General features: G+C 47.9%; 6 protein-coding genes across 6 annotated transcripts; 1 reads left to right on the forward strand and 5 right to left on the reverse strand.

The window, feature by feature from the left end:
- Positions 1-376: 376 nt before the first annotated feature.
- On the forward strand, positions 377-736 carry N7518_007643 (uncharacterized protein; the record flags this gene model as incomplete). Its single annotated transcript, XM_057188570.1, has 1 exon — positions 377-736. One exon carries the CDS (start codon positions 377-379, stop codon positions 734-736), a length of 360 nt encoding a protein of 119 aa, XP_057040273.1.
- Positions 737-971: 235 nt separating this feature from the next.
- On the reverse strand, positions 972-2,836 carry N7518_007644 (putative PB1 domain protein; the record flags this gene model as incomplete). Its single annotated transcript, XM_057188571.1, has 5 exons — positions 972-1,001; positions 1,066-2,181; positions 2,229-2,564; positions 2,614-2,763; positions 2,822-2,836. 5 exons carry the CDS (start codon positions 2,834-2,836, stop codon positions 972-974), a joined length of 1,647 nt encoding a protein of 548 aa, XP_057040274.1.
- A 3,086-nt stretch (positions 2,837-5,922) lies between these two features.
- Positions 5,923-7,229, reverse strand: N7518_007645 (NAD(P)H-dependent flavin oxidoreductase; the record flags this gene model as incomplete). Its single annotated transcript, XM_057188572.1, has 4 exons — positions 5,923-6,213; positions 6,272-6,773; positions 6,843-7,104; positions 7,217-7,229. 4 exons carry the CDS (start codon positions 7,227-7,229, stop codon positions 5,923-5,925), a joined length of 1,068 nt encoding a protein of 355 aa, XP_057040275.1.
- An 870-nt stretch (positions 7,230-8,099) lies between these two features.
- N7518_007646 (uncharacterized protein) lies at positions 8,100-8,630 on the reverse strand (the record flags this gene model as incomplete). The annotated part of the gene is made up of 1 exon (XM_057188573.1): positions 8,100-8,630. The coding sequence occupies one exon, from the start codon at positions 8,628-8,630 to the stop codon at positions 8,100-8,102; it is 531 nt and encodes a 176-aa protein (XP_057040276.1).
- Positions 8,631-11,593: 2,963 nt separating this feature from the next.
- Positions 11,594-12,124, reverse strand: N7518_007647 (uncharacterized protein; the record flags this gene model as incomplete). Its single annotated transcript, XM_057188574.1, has 2 exons — positions 11,594-11,635; positions 11,702-12,124. 2 exons carry the CDS (start codon positions 12,122-12,124, stop codon positions 11,594-11,596), a joined length of 465 nt encoding a protein of 154 aa, XP_057040277.1.
- Positions 12,125-12,920: 796 nt separating this feature from the next.
- On the reverse strand, positions 12,921-14,437 carry N7518_007648 (putative MFS transporter Seo1; the record flags this gene model as incomplete). The annotated part of the gene is made up of 4 exons (XM_057188575.1): positions 12,921-13,834; positions 13,887-13,920; positions 13,972-14,222; positions 14,278-14,437. The coding sequence occupies 4 exons, from the start codon at positions 14,435-14,437 to the stop codon at positions 12,921-12,923; spliced, it is 1,359 nt and encodes a 452-aa protein (XP_057040278.1).
- Positions 14,438-15,978: the final 1,541 nt, after the last annotated feature.

Consider the following 15,978-nt stretch of genomic DNA (forward strand, 5'->3'; position numbering starts at 1 on the left):
AGGGAATTATAAGCCTAATACTAGAATGTGATATAGCATCTTGCGTATTGTAGTTGTCATCGGCACGTCCACCAGTGGCGACAACGCTGCACACTAGGACTACTTGGTCATACGATCTACACGAAGGCCAAGCATAAACTAGCCTATGATTCGTGGAACCCGCCATGTCATACCCGTATGTTCAAACACATCGTTTTATGGCAATCAGGCAGGTTTCGGATATGCCAGCCAGACGTCAGGTCACCTTTGACACAGTTTGGGGGCTTGCCTCTATTAATCTTTTAAAAGCAACTTCATCTCCTTTTCTAATATCAAATACAAAAATTCCATCTATTCATCAATTCATCAATACCAATCCATCATATGAACCTGCAAAATGGCGCCATCTCCAAACAACAATCAAGCAGCATCCACCAAGCTGTCTACCCTAAACCCAACCCCCGGCATCACGAGGTCAATTACCCCAGACTCCATATTTCGCGAAAAAGACTCCCAGGTGTCGATCATCTTTGGCAATATCACCGATGCCACCGATGCCACCAATGCTCAAATCCGCGACTACCAATGCGAAGTCAAAGCAACGCTCACAAACATCCTCAACGACGAGCGAGTGAAGCACGACCCCAGCGGAAGCCGCTATGTGCAGGAGAGACTGTTGGAAAACGAGCAAGACATGCGGAAGCAACGAAGACATTCGCTCGAAACCTGTACTGCGAAGCGGACCATGTTGTTTTAAAAGTGCCAGTCCAAAAATCAAGTTTTTCCGTTGCCACCAGGGCAAATGCCAATGACATCTCCAATCTTATGTTTCTGTCAACGAATTTCCTTTTCCTTAAGTTCAAGCTCGATTGAAAGAGAATTACATCACTATCTCTCATGCATTGGTCGTATTTTCATGCTAAATACGTAAAAAAAGGGTATAGACATAATCACGATGCTAATATCAACAGAGAAGAAATTCCAATCATGCATCAAATCATTGAGCGCTCTTCGACCCATATCTAAACGATAAAACCAGTCAGGGAATGCATTTATCAAAGATTCATAAAGTGCAGATAGACTCACCTCGATCTTCCCCATCTCACTCCCCTCCCGCCGAGCAACCTCCTTCGCCGAACTAACCAGCAAATCCAGATCTTCCTGGTCTACCATGGTAATCATGTCCCCGTCATCCTGCACCTTCATCTTCAAAGGACACCTGAAGCCGAACTTCTCACGCACGCGCTTTTCGAATTCCCCGAACTCGATCTCCGGCCCGATCATGATATACCTAGTATCATCCGGCGCGTGGACTTTCGTCCTGAATTTCTGAATCTCCGGTCTACGCGGGTTCGCGTGGCGGGAGTATCGCGCCGGAGAGCGGGTGCGGCGTTGCTGGCTTGGACCAGGGGTCGCACCGACGAGCTCGAAGCTGCCGTCGTGGAGGGTTGTTGCGTCGCATGTGTCGCTGCCGTATTCTTCCTCTTCGTCGATGTATTGCGGGGGTTGGTGGCGGGACCCGCGGCCCCAGCCTGCGTGGGCTAGGTTGCGCTGGCTTGAGTACGGGTCGTGTGGGTCGATGGGGCCGTACTCGGGTTCCGGTGGGAAGGAAGGGTTTGTGTCGCTGAGGTTTCTGCGGTGGCCGGGTTGCTCGCGGGCCATGCTGCTTCGGCTTTCCTGTGGGTAGCCGCGCACGTTTTGGCGGGAGGAGGGCCCGCGCGGCTCGGAGGCTGTGCGCGTCGTTCCTATCCGTGGTCTCTCGGTGGAGGCTTGTTCTTGTGAGTTGGATCGGCGGTCTAGGCTGGCACCTGTGCGGTCTAGGTCCAGACGTGGTGGACGGACATTTCGCAGTGATGATGATCGGTGGTGTCCGGATACTCCAGATGCTGTGCTGGCTGATCGGTCGTCTGGTGGCGGTGTTGGGGGGAATACGTTGCGGCTTAGGGGTGGTTCGGATTGTTGACGAGTACGGCTGCTAAGATTGTGGCGTACTAAGTTGGATGTGGCGAAGGGGACTTTTTCGCGGCTTTGGAGGGCTTCTTTAATGACTATTGGATTCCATTGGTGATCTGATGATTGGTTGCGGTCCGACGCAGCAACTAGTCGAGCCTTGCCTAGGTAGTCTTTTGTCTTGAGATTCTTGACTTTGGCTGCGTTGGGACGGTAGAGGACTCCCACTGGAATTGAGAAGACGGTATAGCCCTGTATTTGAATTAGCTTGTATCCAGCAATTTAGTAGAGCAACATACATCTGCATTCTCGCGAATGGCATCGTCAATCACATCGTGGTCTGGAGTAACCTTTTCCTTGGCTGCATACTCCAGGTCCTGGATGCCTGGGTTCATTTGGCGGAGGTAGATATAGCATAGACCCCGATTGAACAGGACTTCGCACGAGAACAGGCGAAATAGAAGACCTAACTGTTCATAGTCGATGGAAGTATTTCCTCGAAGATACAGCAAAGTGTCATTAAAGTTGGCCAACGCTTCTTCGAAGTCTCCGAGCAAGAAATTAGATACACCTTGCTGGAAGTAAGCGATTGCCAGATACCGGTCTAGGCCGACAGCACGCTGATAGCATTCTACCTGCACCAAATCAGTTACTGTCGGGAAAACCTCTCATGGGTTCACTTACTGCTTTATGATGCTCGCCTAGCGTTGCGTAGATCACTCCACAGTTAAACAAGATCTTTGATGTATCGGAAATCATATAGAAGCATCGCAGGGACTCTTCAAATTCCTGATTGTCATAGGCATCAAGGGCCTGCACCCATGTTTCGATTTCCTTATCGATCACAGTATCAGCATGGTTAATGTTCCGAGATCACATCCGATATACATACTTGCTTGAGCGACATTGTCCCGGAATCTGCAAAGTGTGCCTAGATGATATAGATTGAAAGACTTCGCGAGTACTTTCCATCCAACTAGGGCACGATAATATTCTCGGGTTCCGCCACTTTGTGGGCTCACCTTCCAGCGCAAAGCCGGGAAAGCGCAAGTAATATAATCGCGCCAATGGCCAAGGGCTCAGTCGGTGTGACGAAAAAAGCCTTGGAGGTGATAGAGGGGCCAAGAACAGTGCGATGGGACGAGCTGCGGGGAGAGGATTGGCTCCAGACGAGTAATCCCGTGAGGTAATGTGATATCCCAAGATTGACGTGCAAAGGCTGGATATCAGTTGCAAAGTATTTATAGATAATCACTGTAGAGTGCTATCAGATACGATTGCGAAACTAATTGGCTTAACCTCCGACGGGGTTGAGTGGAGATGAGGATGAGGGGGCGTCCCAGCGACTTGGATCCCAGAAGAATTGTAGGGTTAGCGGGATAAGGGGGAAAAAAAGAAGCGGACAAAGAAAAAAAGAGAAGAAAAGACGAATTGTAGAGAAAAATCAAAAATCCCAAAAAAGCAAAGAAAAGCCCAAATCTTAGAGAACCTGCAGATGAGGGCTGCACGGAGGGGCAGGGGGAAAGATGCGAGTCCTGGAAAAGGCTACTTCGACAGAAAAAAGCGAGGTGATGGGCCAAAAATAACCCGCTTTGCTGCAGCAATTATGCACGTCTCGGTCAATAGGAGCCCACAGAAGCGTTTTCGTACTGCCGAGCCTATGAGTGGGCGGATTTTCGACATGGCATCGTATTGTGATCAGTGACAGCCAACCTGCCTTCTCACTTCGGCCAATAGTCCATGGGCTTTGACTCCCGACGACGTTTTTTGACTTTCATTTGACTCTATAATTGAACACCGGCCGCGTCTGGACAGTGCGGGGATATTCCCTTGGGGTTTGAATCCGGTCTATCGCGTGGGAGAATTCATAATTCATTGATCCTCGGCCCCCTGGTCACTTCAATTCATTCCCCGCCACGGCGCTTGCAGTGCTTTATTTAGAGTTGAACAGGGCCCGAGTGTATCGACACCCAACATCTCGCTACGGATGTCTGAAAGCGAAGTACGGAGTAGATTCTTCGAGATAGTGAATTGCTCCGTATATAGTTCTGGTCAAGGTCCCTGGCGCCGATGATCCCTCCACAAGGCTATATATACACTTCACGGCCTTTCCCTTTCCGCTCTAGTGCTCACGATATTTGACTGTGTTCCATTCAATTGGAGGTGTTACACAAGAAACTGACTTCCAAGACTGTCCCTCCTGATTATCTCCTCGCCAAGTCCCAATCGGTGTGTACTCGGGTAAGAACGGCCGATGGCCCATACCGAGTCGGCCCACATCAGCCAACGGTGAGAAATCGTTTCGATCAATTGATGTCTATGGATTTATCTCCAACTTCAATATGAATATAATTTACAGCTGGCTGTCTGAGTCTTCACTTCTCATGGTTCAATTCACTATGGCCCGGCCCGACCTGCTTACCAGACATCCATGGATTGACCATACTAATGCGCAGACACAGATAATGATTAACGGTGGAACATGAAAATCTAGATATTGTTAGTCTATGTGGCTTTCCGGCCGACACCGCGTCAAACGCCGGAAAACATTTCTATGGTGCGTTCGAGTCACCGAAAATTGGCAAGCAGCTTTCGAATTCGATGCCTCAATCCCAAGATTAAAGTGACCTGGAAGCATCCAGCAGAAACCCTGGTATAGCCATGCGTCATTGGCCAGAAACTCTCCGTATTCAGCCACCGCTGTAGGGCCTAAGACGGCACAGCTGCAACACGTACAGAAAACATCACATCATGTGGGACCATAAAGCACGGTGATTGAAAAGGTTAAAGACTCAAATCACGGATGTTCATTCTGTACTAAGATCTAGCGAACGCCGCCCAGGACGTCATACCAATCATCACGGGCTATCACGGACCTCCCTTTGCTCAGTGGTACCGACTGCACTGACTTTTATATTTAGCCATTGGAATCCCCACTTTACTTTCCATTGGACTCACAGACCAGTTCCCAGGAACGTATCCACTGCTTTGGATGAGCTCCGTGCTGCTCGAGCGCCTCATTTGTGTCGCATGTAATTGCTACTAAATGTTTTCTATGCTTGGCTGATCTCTCGGCCGTTAGGGCTTCGATTATCGAACTATTCCATCTGATCAATCGTGTAGCCGACTTCTAGCTAATCAGCCAGGTAATTGTGACATCCATGCATACATGATACACCAAGAAGTTCGAGATCCTTTTGGCTCGGGGCATCCCATACCTAGTCTCAGGAGCTAAGCCTAAAATGGCTACAAACACCCTGTCAGACCCACCAGGTCCACCTGCACACGGATTGAACCAACTGCGAGATGTGTGTACCTTGCGTTGCAGCTCCATGTATGTGTGTATTGACTCGTACGGATTAACCCTGCCTACAGGTGCAGTAGTGTCTAACGCGCTCGTGTGCCGATCGAGAACATAATGGAGCGTGTGGACCTCGGCTGTTTGTCCAAGTTGTGGAACGGATACTTCGGTTTCTAGGAGCATTTCGCAGTGGAGGTTGCTCCGAGTTGAGTTTTGATAAATATTCCAGACGGAATGAGATATATCAAGCTTGTGGTGGTCTCAACAATACAAAGAAAGTGAGCAAAAGCACCGATCACCTAGACACGGGACACGGGAAGCAAACTGAGAAATATAAGGATAGACAATCTATTTATATCATACATTGACTAGCTGATGCCGGTACGTAACGATTATGGATGTGATTTCCACGTGGAATACGGAGTGACTAGGGGTGATTGATAGTTGATACCCCACCCAGGCGCTTAAGAGTTTTTTTTGGATCAGGGAGTTTGGGAAATAGCAGGGATAATTCCGTAGCGGCATGGAGAGGGGATATACAACGCTAACCTACATTAGACATCGAGTGACATCCAAGTACATCGAGCAAAATTCAGGTAAGTTCCAAAATTCGGCCGGGAATATCACCGGTCAAGTTTTATTATCCAACGCTGAACATGACTATAGAGATCGAGAATATAGGGAATAATTATTTACAGCTTAGCAACCATCTTGTTGCCCTTCTGGAGCAGGGCAGCGGCATCTCCGACGAGCTCGTCAACGATAGCCTTGGCAGGCTTCTTCTCGTTGACAACGGCGGCAACCTTGCCCATCAGCCAAGGACGGGCATTGTCCAAAGTCTCGTCATCGACATCATCGGGCAAGTTCTCCATATCGTGCTCGACGGGAATGATACCCTTGGAGGTGAGCTCCTTGATCTCATCGTGACGGTTCTCCTCCCAGTTGACGATGTAAGGGTTCTTGCGAACACGGAGGGGACGTCCCTGTATCGGTTGTCAGCAACATGGACGCCTTGATATAACATAGTTAGGGGATACATACAGTGAAGATAATGGTACGGATGTTGTCCTCGAAGTTGGAAGTGCGGACGGCCTCTTGATGAGCGGCGGGGGCACCAGCCTCATCAGCCAGGATGAAGCGGGTACCGATCCAGACAGCGGAAGCGCCCAGCATCAGAGCAGCAGCAACCGAGTTACCGTTGAACAGACCACCGGCCGCGATGACCTGCACGGGCTGGCCGGTCAGAGCGCTCTTCTTTCCCTCGACCAACTTGGCAACGGTGGGGATGAGGATGGTGGTGGGGACATCACCGGTGTGACCACCACCCTCACCACCCTGTGCGCAGATAATATCAATACCAACATCTAGGGCCTTCTGGACGTGCTTGGGGTGGCCGATCATGTTCATGCAGAGGATGCCGGCACTGTGGAGCTTGTCGACAACAGCCTTGGGGGGGACGCCGACGGCGGAGACGAAAAGGCTAGCCTTCTCCTGGATGATAATATCAACGAGCTCACCGAGCTTGCCCTTGGTGTAGTCGTAGCTATTTGCCGAAACAAAACGCGATTAGCACGTGTCAACAACGGAAAAGTACCGCAGCGAAGGTTCTTACTTGGTCTTGCGGGCACTACCGCCAACCTGGGGAAGGAGGAGGTCGACACCGAAGGGGGCGTTCTTGTCGTTAAGATAGCTCTTGAGTTCGGCGATTTGTTCGCGTAGCATCTCGGGGGAGTAGCCAACGCCACCGATCACACCCAGACCACCGGCGTTGGTGACAGCGGCGGCCAGCTTGGGCCCCGCAGCCACGTTCATGCCTGCCAGCAGGATGGGGTGGTTGATCTTGAGCAGATCAGTGATCGGGGTACGGATTTGTTCTGTCCAACGGTCCTGGTTAACATCGTTGAAAGCATGGGCCCACATGGAGCCATGGAGAGGATCACATGGAAATAAGGCGCAGAGTAAACATAGGGGATATAAAACACTTACGAGGAGAAGCCATTATGGAGATATGTGGGGTGCAGGTAATGGAAGAAGAAAACCTGGGGAAGAGAAGGTTCAGACGGGGTGCAACCAACCTATAAAGCAAAGCAACCTCGGTGGTCACAGACTCGAGATGAGCCTCGGCCTACACGACTTGACCGAGATTAGTCACCACGTTACGTTGCGGGGTTCGTTGACACCTGAGGCGGAGACCTTCACGTGTCTGCCAAGAACTAGGCCAGCCCAATATGAAACATACGTGTGTTGGCATCTTCTCCCCTAAGCTTATGATGCTCCTCCGCTTTCGATCTGCCATCAGTTGTCGACGGACATTAGCCGTATCCTCTTTTTCTTTTCTTGGGCAACCACTGGAGTCAATTCCACCATGAGGGGCACTTTACCCCTTGGTTGACTGGGATAAAGGGGTAAAATGTCATGGTGAAATTGTCCTCAATAATTGCTTAAGAGAAGAATAAGAAGATGAGGCCATATTTTGTCTGTGTCTGTCGATAACTGATGGTGGATCGAAAGTAGAGGATGATCTGTGGCCTGTCTGCTGCTGGAGAGAGGAGGGAGAAGACATCAATCCTGGACAGGAGAGGAGCAAGTCCCTAGTATATGCTTGAAGCAAAACCAATTATACGAACATCGCGTTACACTTACATCTTGATAGTAGGACATGTTCTTTTTCAACACATTCTTATATTGTGCTAGTGATACTTGATAAGCTCACTGCTAAATAGTAAACATCGACTCCAGAAGTAAATACATATCCAAGAGTCTATCAACAACCCAAGGAGGCAGTTATGTTCTGCAATCTAAAAAAAAATCCCAAAAAAACCTCAAAATTCCATCGGCCCTGCCGGTTTTAAGAAAAGAAAAAGAAAATTTATCCCAGAGTGAGAGTGAAATCGGCGCTCAGAGAGCAAGAGTAGGTGTTCACATCGTCGGGGAGCTGATAAGCATCCTTGCAGTCAGCATCGCCAGCGGCACAAGAAACCGTCTTGCAGCTCGAGTCACTGGGCACAACGGTGAAGCCCGCCTTGACAAAGTCGGAGCTCGCGTCGAGATCGATGGAGGACATGTCCCAGAAGAGGGTATCGCCATTCTGGGTGTATTCGAACTGAAGGACGCTCTCCTCGGTCTCGCTGGTGGACAACTTGATGGAGATACCGCCGCCGTCGGAGTTGGTGGTCCAGTTCTCGCTGTAGTCACCCCCGGAGCTGATGGTCTTCATGGAGCCAGCATCGGACGAGGTGGTCCACAGGTAGACGTCTTTGCCCATGTTGTTCACGATCTCAAGGCCGCCGCCGCCAGAATCACGGGTCTGAACGGCACCGGATTCTCCGGAACGAGCGGAAAGAGGGAAGGCAGCAGCGGTGGCAGCGAGAAGGCCGGTAAGGAAGACGTTGAAAGTCATGATGGAAGATTGTAAATTGAGGGAGTGGAAGTGGGACAAAAGTTCACCTGATTTACAGAGATACTAAAGTGACAGTAATGGAGGATCAACCTCGAAAGAATGAATGACTTCAAGAAGAGAGTGACTTGAAGGATCAAAGAATGTGTTTGAAGAAAGAAAGAAAAGGGGATCATGTCTGCGGAGGTCCATCTTTTATATGCTTGCTTGGTGGAGTCGCTCCGAATGAGGAGAACTTTGCACGAGGAACCAAAAGGTGAGACTGTGGATAGAGTGTGGATAGACTACAATTCTATAGATGTGGGGTTCGATCAATAAGGTTGGCTTCCGAGAACCGGTAGCCAATCATAGCATGCGGCTGAGGCTTCCACATGCGTCTCGAACACTTTGTCAGCTTTCGATTCTTTAAACTCAGATCGATCCAAGCATTCAACGAGATTGGTTCGAAATTCGACCACCTTGCACTTTCCAAGGTTGATGCCCTTCCGAAACACACCAGAGAGAGGGAAAAAACGGATCTGACATCAGTTCGCATGGCTTCTGAGATTGTCCACCGTGGTTCGCAACTGCCCGGCAGTTTGATAGACTTACATTTTGCGTCAGCTTCCTGTGGCAATATTTCCTAAGCACGGTAAACTTACCCAAAGCAGCCGATTATTCAATGTTCATTATACATAATATGTCTTCTGGATGCTATCTACTATAGAAGACCTCAAATAACTTCTCGGTAAGATACTCTTACGTGTTGTAGTTCAACACTCGGACTTTAAATCCAAATCTATGTTATATCCAGGTGGGTTCCTATAATCCACCAACTCAGCCACACTTTTTGCCACGATATTCTGTGGGACTTGTCATTCGACAAATTATTAGCAAGCGCGTGTTTCTTGCTGAGTCATGTTCAATATTATCAAGCGGTTGAGTACTTCGCCTCCTTCGGTCAACTCGGATATATCGGATCATACGTTTAACTCTCGCCTCTCCTGCCTTTCCTGGTTCTACCCCTCGCAGAATGTGCCTGTGGTTTCCCTCTCTTTGGCAGAATGTACCTGTGGCTAAATCCACCAAAACCAGGAATACACATTCCCTGGCTGCGTTAGAAGGGCAAGAGAAGAAGAAAAGAAGAAAAAAAAAGAAGAAAAGGAAAAAGAAAAACCAAATTGACTTTTCGTTGCCTCTTCAAGAGCACTTGATCACAGGAACACGCACAAAATTCAAGGTACGGTATAACAGCATCTACATCATACCTCTAGCTTCTTGGTAAGCCTCGCCTTGAATACCTCAAACTTCTGGCTGATTCTCCTGTGTAATCATCCGGCTCGGCTCAAAAGCAGTGGCAAAGATCTGAAGAGGAATAAGCACCGAATTGGAGAAATATGGTCAATGACTCCCGCACATATGATTGATTTGGAACCTGGAGGACAGATCCAGTTGGAAAGTCCAATAATTAGGGAGCCCTCAAAAGAAAAGCAATCCAAAAATGTCCCAAGAATGACAGCATCCTGGAATAGAGCAAAATCTTGCTCCAACTGACCCCAAACCTACTCCAAGTGCTTACGATTTTCCTTTCATAGAATATCTCGTATAGGTCGTTTGTATATGAGAGTTTGCCATCTTCCAGGCCCAGAGCTAAACCCACCGTGCGAAGATTTTAGGCTTTAGATGACTAACCAGAGAACGAAACTGGGAATCGTAGCCCCTCCACGGGTCGAGCGTTTCAACAGCCTCAAGCAAGTACTAGAAAGACCTACTAGCCCTGTAATTCCGACTGCAAAGCTGACGGGTTCCATGGAGGATGTACTTAGGTGCGGATAGTGGAGCGAATAGGGTGTTAGACCAATAAGCCGGACGAAAGTATGGGAGTACTTCTTATGGCATAAGTATTGAATCCTATTTACTATTTCTTTTTCATCCTTTGCTTTTGTTAACCTTGCCGTACATCCGGCGACTCGGTATATTTTTTTATTATTAGACTATCATTCGGCATGTTATGTTGCTATGTATACTCACAAGAAATCCGCTGTCTACCGCATATTGGAATCCGACACAGCGCCCTGGACCTGTATATGCAATCCTATCGAAATGACGAGTTGCGTCCCTTAGCATAATGCTACACCCGAAGTAGACATAGATATAGTCATCTCGGTTCCCGGGGATTAGTTGGGTTAGGGCGGCTGGCGTTGTCGTCGTGGGTAAGGCAGAAGGTTGGCGTGTTAGGGATTTTAAAGAGTACAAAGGGTCATTGCAGGCGAAGTGGCCGCGTTTTGTTGGGGTGCGGATAGTGGGGCGCTCCAATGAGGGTTTTCGCAGGTCTGGGGCAAGCTCTGGAAGGCGGCTGGCGTGTATATATAAGAAAAAAAAAAGATATACTATGAAACTTGTTGTATGTCCACAGTAATAGTCTCAATGAAGGTCCTTAGTTTGCTCGGGCAGGTGTGACCTTATGTGAGGTTTTCCTAAGGGTAAAGGCAGACGGGTCGTTGAGAAAGGCCCATAGGCTATATACCGTCGGCATCCGATCTACATCGTAGCGATTGAAAGCTGCCCGATATAGACTCTGCATTGCTGTCTGTAGACACTATTCAGTCCACGAGGTATTAGCAGGAGCCCGTACGATACGCGGCTTTGGTCGTCTATTTCACAAGTTATCTAAAGGAAGAAGAAAACAAATGTGATGAATCTTGTGGTTTAGCCACGCGGTCATGAAAAGACATGCACCGGTCTTAAAACCAGCCATGAGAATGAATTCGCCATGTTTAATGTACAATGCTTCGACACAAGCCGTAGAAAGCGGCATTAAAAGCGAGGAGGAAAGTAGGAACCAAACGGGAGCCTCTGTGCTATGTTGTTTATAATGACATCGACCGAACGCCTGAGAAGAGAGACTTGATGTTTATGAAGACAGGGGTAGAAAGGAGGATATTTTGACGGCGATCGAAGGAAGATATGGACCGAGAGGAGGGTATTCAAGCGAGGGCCTTCTGCTCCGACGGAGGCATGGGAGGAAGCTAATAATGTTCATGGTTAGCAGACACGTCTAATTGCATACTCGAAGGTGACAAGATTCCGCATACCTCGAGCTTTGTGTTATCGGCCATCATGCGCTGGAAACCAATACCGACACCCTCGATGACAGCGAGGAAGACGGCACACATAATAGCGGAGTTTCGGGCGGCCTTGAAACCACCACGGATGGCGAGGGAGCCACCGGTAAAGAAACCAGCAATGATTGCATTATAGGGATCTTCCTTCTTGCGGATACCCTTAATTGAACAGTCGTAAATACTGAAGAGACCTCCCCAGCAGCCGAAGTTACCACCGAGGACGGGAGCGCGCGCTTTGATTGCTGAGAGCGCACCTATCCGGCGCTCGCCGTACGGACTATTGCGGAATCCCTTAACACCGTGCCAGACGGCACCACCAATAGCACCCATGGCGAAGGCACCTCCGAAATCGCTCAGGGCAACCCAGGGACAGGGATCGCGCGTGTGATCCATGATGTGTGAATGAGGCGGACGGGCGGAAAGTTGGGAAGAAAAGGCGGATCACCGGGACGAGATCAGATGCGAAAAGCGTGATAGTCGTAAACGTCGAGGATTTAGGAATGGCAATAAACCCAGCGGTGACACGAGATAAGGTGTAGCTCGGAGTTGGATCAATGGCTTTAGAAATTACAGATGGGGTACACGTGACCTTGAAAAAAAGTCCCCTGAAAAGTTTGCAAAGTTTGCATATAATTAGTGCCTCAGGTAGAACTTTAGCCAAATATCTCTTGGCACTTATCAGCTTTTGAATGACACCAGTGGCACACCACTATGTTTAGTTACGTATGTTAATTAGGACGCTTAAATCACAACATCGACTTCTGCAAACGAGGCGTACATCAACTCCATTTTCATGAGAATGAGAACTCTGCGGTGAGTTTCTTATGATGTCGTTTAATATCTTGTTCATGCGTTTCACGGTCGACTTAGGTTTATTCTGTACTGTTTTTTATACAGAAAATCATGTCTGGTTTCACGCCAATGGCAGGGAGTTTTCATGACAGTGATCTAATCAAGTTGTATAGTTCCAACATCTATAGTGCTTACCTAAAGTCTATTTATGAATGCTATCAAGTGCTGCATTATGACTGTGTATCAACTTTCCCCTGTACACCCTCGCTTTGAACATTGGCCTCGAGATAACTCGAAACATCCGCGCTTTCTGAACCGGATATGCTCTCCCGACTCGATTTAAGCCTCCTGTAACAAATTTATTAGAGATCCTTGACTTGATGGTTAGGGGGCTGACTCACTCTTCTCGTGAAATAAAGAATTGGATCACATGGGCGAGCAAAATCAAGCAGATGGCATTTCCGAGGACGAATGAGTATCCCTTGGTGAAGCGCGGCGCTTCAACGGTCTTGAAAACCAAAAGAGGAGTCCATGCTGTGGTTGACTGGGAGACGGTATTGATGATGATGAGAGTTAGGGCGCGTTCAACCGGAGAAGCTCGAAGCTGACTGTTAACCCAACCGTAAAGAACGCTCGACATGGCAACAGCAGAGTAAGTAGTCAGGAACGCGAACCATAGCGTCGATTCAGAGACGTCCCAGACAACCAGAATGATCAGTCCGATAATGTTCCATATATGGGACACTGTAATCGCCCAAGCAGGTCCAAAGAATAGATCCGACGAGAAGCAAATGAAGAGCGTGTAAAAGATACCCAAGCCAGGGGAAATAGCAGCTAGCTCATTCAAGCGGCCGGTAGGGTATCGGTCCAGACTCTTGAGCCACAGCTGGTATCCACCGGCAGTGGTATTTATAGACCCATTCCAGAAAAGCACATCAAGTAAAAGTAGAGCCCAGAACTTCCAGTTGCTGGCGACCCTTAGAACCGACCGCCAAGAGAGACTGCTCTCTTTTGTTTCGTGCGCCACTCGTTCCAGTCGGGCTTTGGCTATCTGTACATCTTTTTCTTTCAACACCAATTTGTTCGGCCTGTCGGGCGATCCGGGGAGGACGAAGTAACCGAGGATTGCGATTGGGAGGGTGATGATTGCGCAGATAATGTACATCCATCGCCACCCGGCGAGTCCATTGACACCGTCTAGTCGAGTTGAGGCGCCCGCTTGGATCAGACTTGCTGTTAATGTGCCGAAGGTCAGGCCGACATAAAAGAATCCTCCGCGGCGGGCGATTTCATCGCCGCGATACCATGAACCTATTGTCAATTAGTGATGGATTCTCTGACAAGGAGTTTAGATTATGCTTACCAAAAGTGTAATGCATTGCCGGGAAGAAACCCGCCTGGCTGATGTCAGTACTCTCATTTAGTCAATCAGACCTCTCTATACTTACTTCAAACCAGCCGACGAAAAAGCGATAGGCTGCCATCTCTGCATAAGAGTTCGCCCGGTACTGCAACAACGTGAAGATTCCCCACATAACATCCATACACGGAATCATCCAAGACATTGGAAGCTTGGTAAATAGGAAAATGAAGGGCAGTTGTCCGACCACTGCTCCAATAGTATACATTGTTTGCAGCTGTACAAGCTCATTTCCGTGTAGACCTAGGTCATCTTTGAGGCCGGAGACGTAGGCATTGTCTGGCTGCTGTCAGAATTGACTTTATACTTCATATCCCGTCGGAGGATTTCTCACTTATGTTTGCCTGGTCAATGTATTTAGTCCAGTATGCGAGGAACGCGTAAGGAACAATCAGCAAGTCGAGTTTGGTGATGAGACGTCTCTCCTCTGGAGTGTCCTGGTCTGCAAACCATTGCACCTTCCACCATTTCCGCCGTTGTTGGGGGACTGTCATATTTGTGTATACCCAACAAACAGGATTTGGAGAACTTATATAGCAGAGTCTAGCTAATTACATAGCCTCGGTGATCGGCCGAAAAATCTAGTTGACGATAGGCCAAGATCAAGATGTCACCGGAGACTGTGATTGCGTGCTGAAGAAGCTCTGGCAGCTATTGCGCCAACTGAGGAGACGATGAGGAAACGCCAATCGGATGTTTTACAACACAACACTAACTGATGATAAGTCGGCTGTCGAAATGCGTATCTATGTTGTAGGCGTCTTGGACCGTTTAAGCTCCCTTTTTCCCTCGATCTTAGCTAGTTAACGTATTTCCTGCACACCCAACCCAACTGATTGGATTTGAATACGTTTATCTCAACTAAAGTACAATTAATTAATTAATTAAATTAGATTAATTCATCTATATATGTCCCACTTCTATGCCCTAGAGCCCTACATATTCCACATCCTCGCGGTGCCGTGTTCGTGGCTGTAAGCCCTCCAAAACCTGCTCACGATAGTTATTGAGGGTTGAGACGCGCTAATTGAGCCTTATATGGCTCCGAACGTGGCTCATAAACCGCCTGACTAAATGATCCCTTTCGTGGGCTATGTGCCTAGTCGACCGTTTGCTTCTGCTTCTCATTGGCGGCTCGTAAATCGCTTACTTCTTTCTCAAGAAAAACTGTGGATTGTATTATGATTTGGCAGGCTTTTAAACCCGTATCTATCGCGCAAATAAGCGGGCTCGGAGGGCTTCTTGATCTTGCACGAAGTAATACTTCAATTGACGAAGTTTACTTTTATAGTAAACCCTCGTTATAATGAACCCGCTTTTAACAAATACCTGTTTTTAACGAACTGATATTGGTGCACCAATTAATCTGCATAGTACAACATAACGAAGTTTCCTCCTTATTGCGAACTTCGTTAATCCACCTTTCCTCTCATACAAAATTCGTTATAACAAGGTTTTATCACACCATTTTGACCATCTCTAGCCAATTAAAATGCCTTGTCGATTATCTCTACAGCACCTTAGCAAGGCTCAGGAACACTCTTCACAAAACTGCATGAATACTGGTGACATTGCCATCTGCTTTGGGTAAGCTCCCGCAAATCGATCTTCTAAACCTTAGCCGATACTAAGTCCGCAGACCAACCTTAATGTATGCTAACTCCGGTGGCCATCTAGCAAGTTCGCGTCATCGAGACAATTGTGAAAAAAACACTTTGAGACCTTTATAGATGATTAGATTACTTGACCTTGACAGATAATAACAATGGTTTCTATGCTTAGTACTTTCTCAATAAATGACTTCTAGTGTAGATTTCACTTAACACCATAATAGACCCACTGATATATTGCTACAGTATGTATGTGTGTACACAGAGAGTATAAATAGAAAGTCAGTGAGTGACATGTAGGCGGTGAGTTTACATATCAGACTTGTCACTATGGCAAAAGTACCAGATATATTTGCTCACTTAGCGAACTGGTACCGTATGAAGCCGTCTGGACTGTTACTTTGTAACTCGTAGAGATTATGGAG

Source organism: Penicillium psychrosexuale (assembly GCF_028828465.1).
Source record: "Penicillium psychrosexuale strain IBT 29551 chromosome Unknown utg000004l, whole genome shotgun sequence".
NCBI lineage: Eukaryota > Fungi > Ascomycota > Eurotiomycetes > Eurotiales > Aspergillaceae > Penicillium > Penicillium psychrosexuale.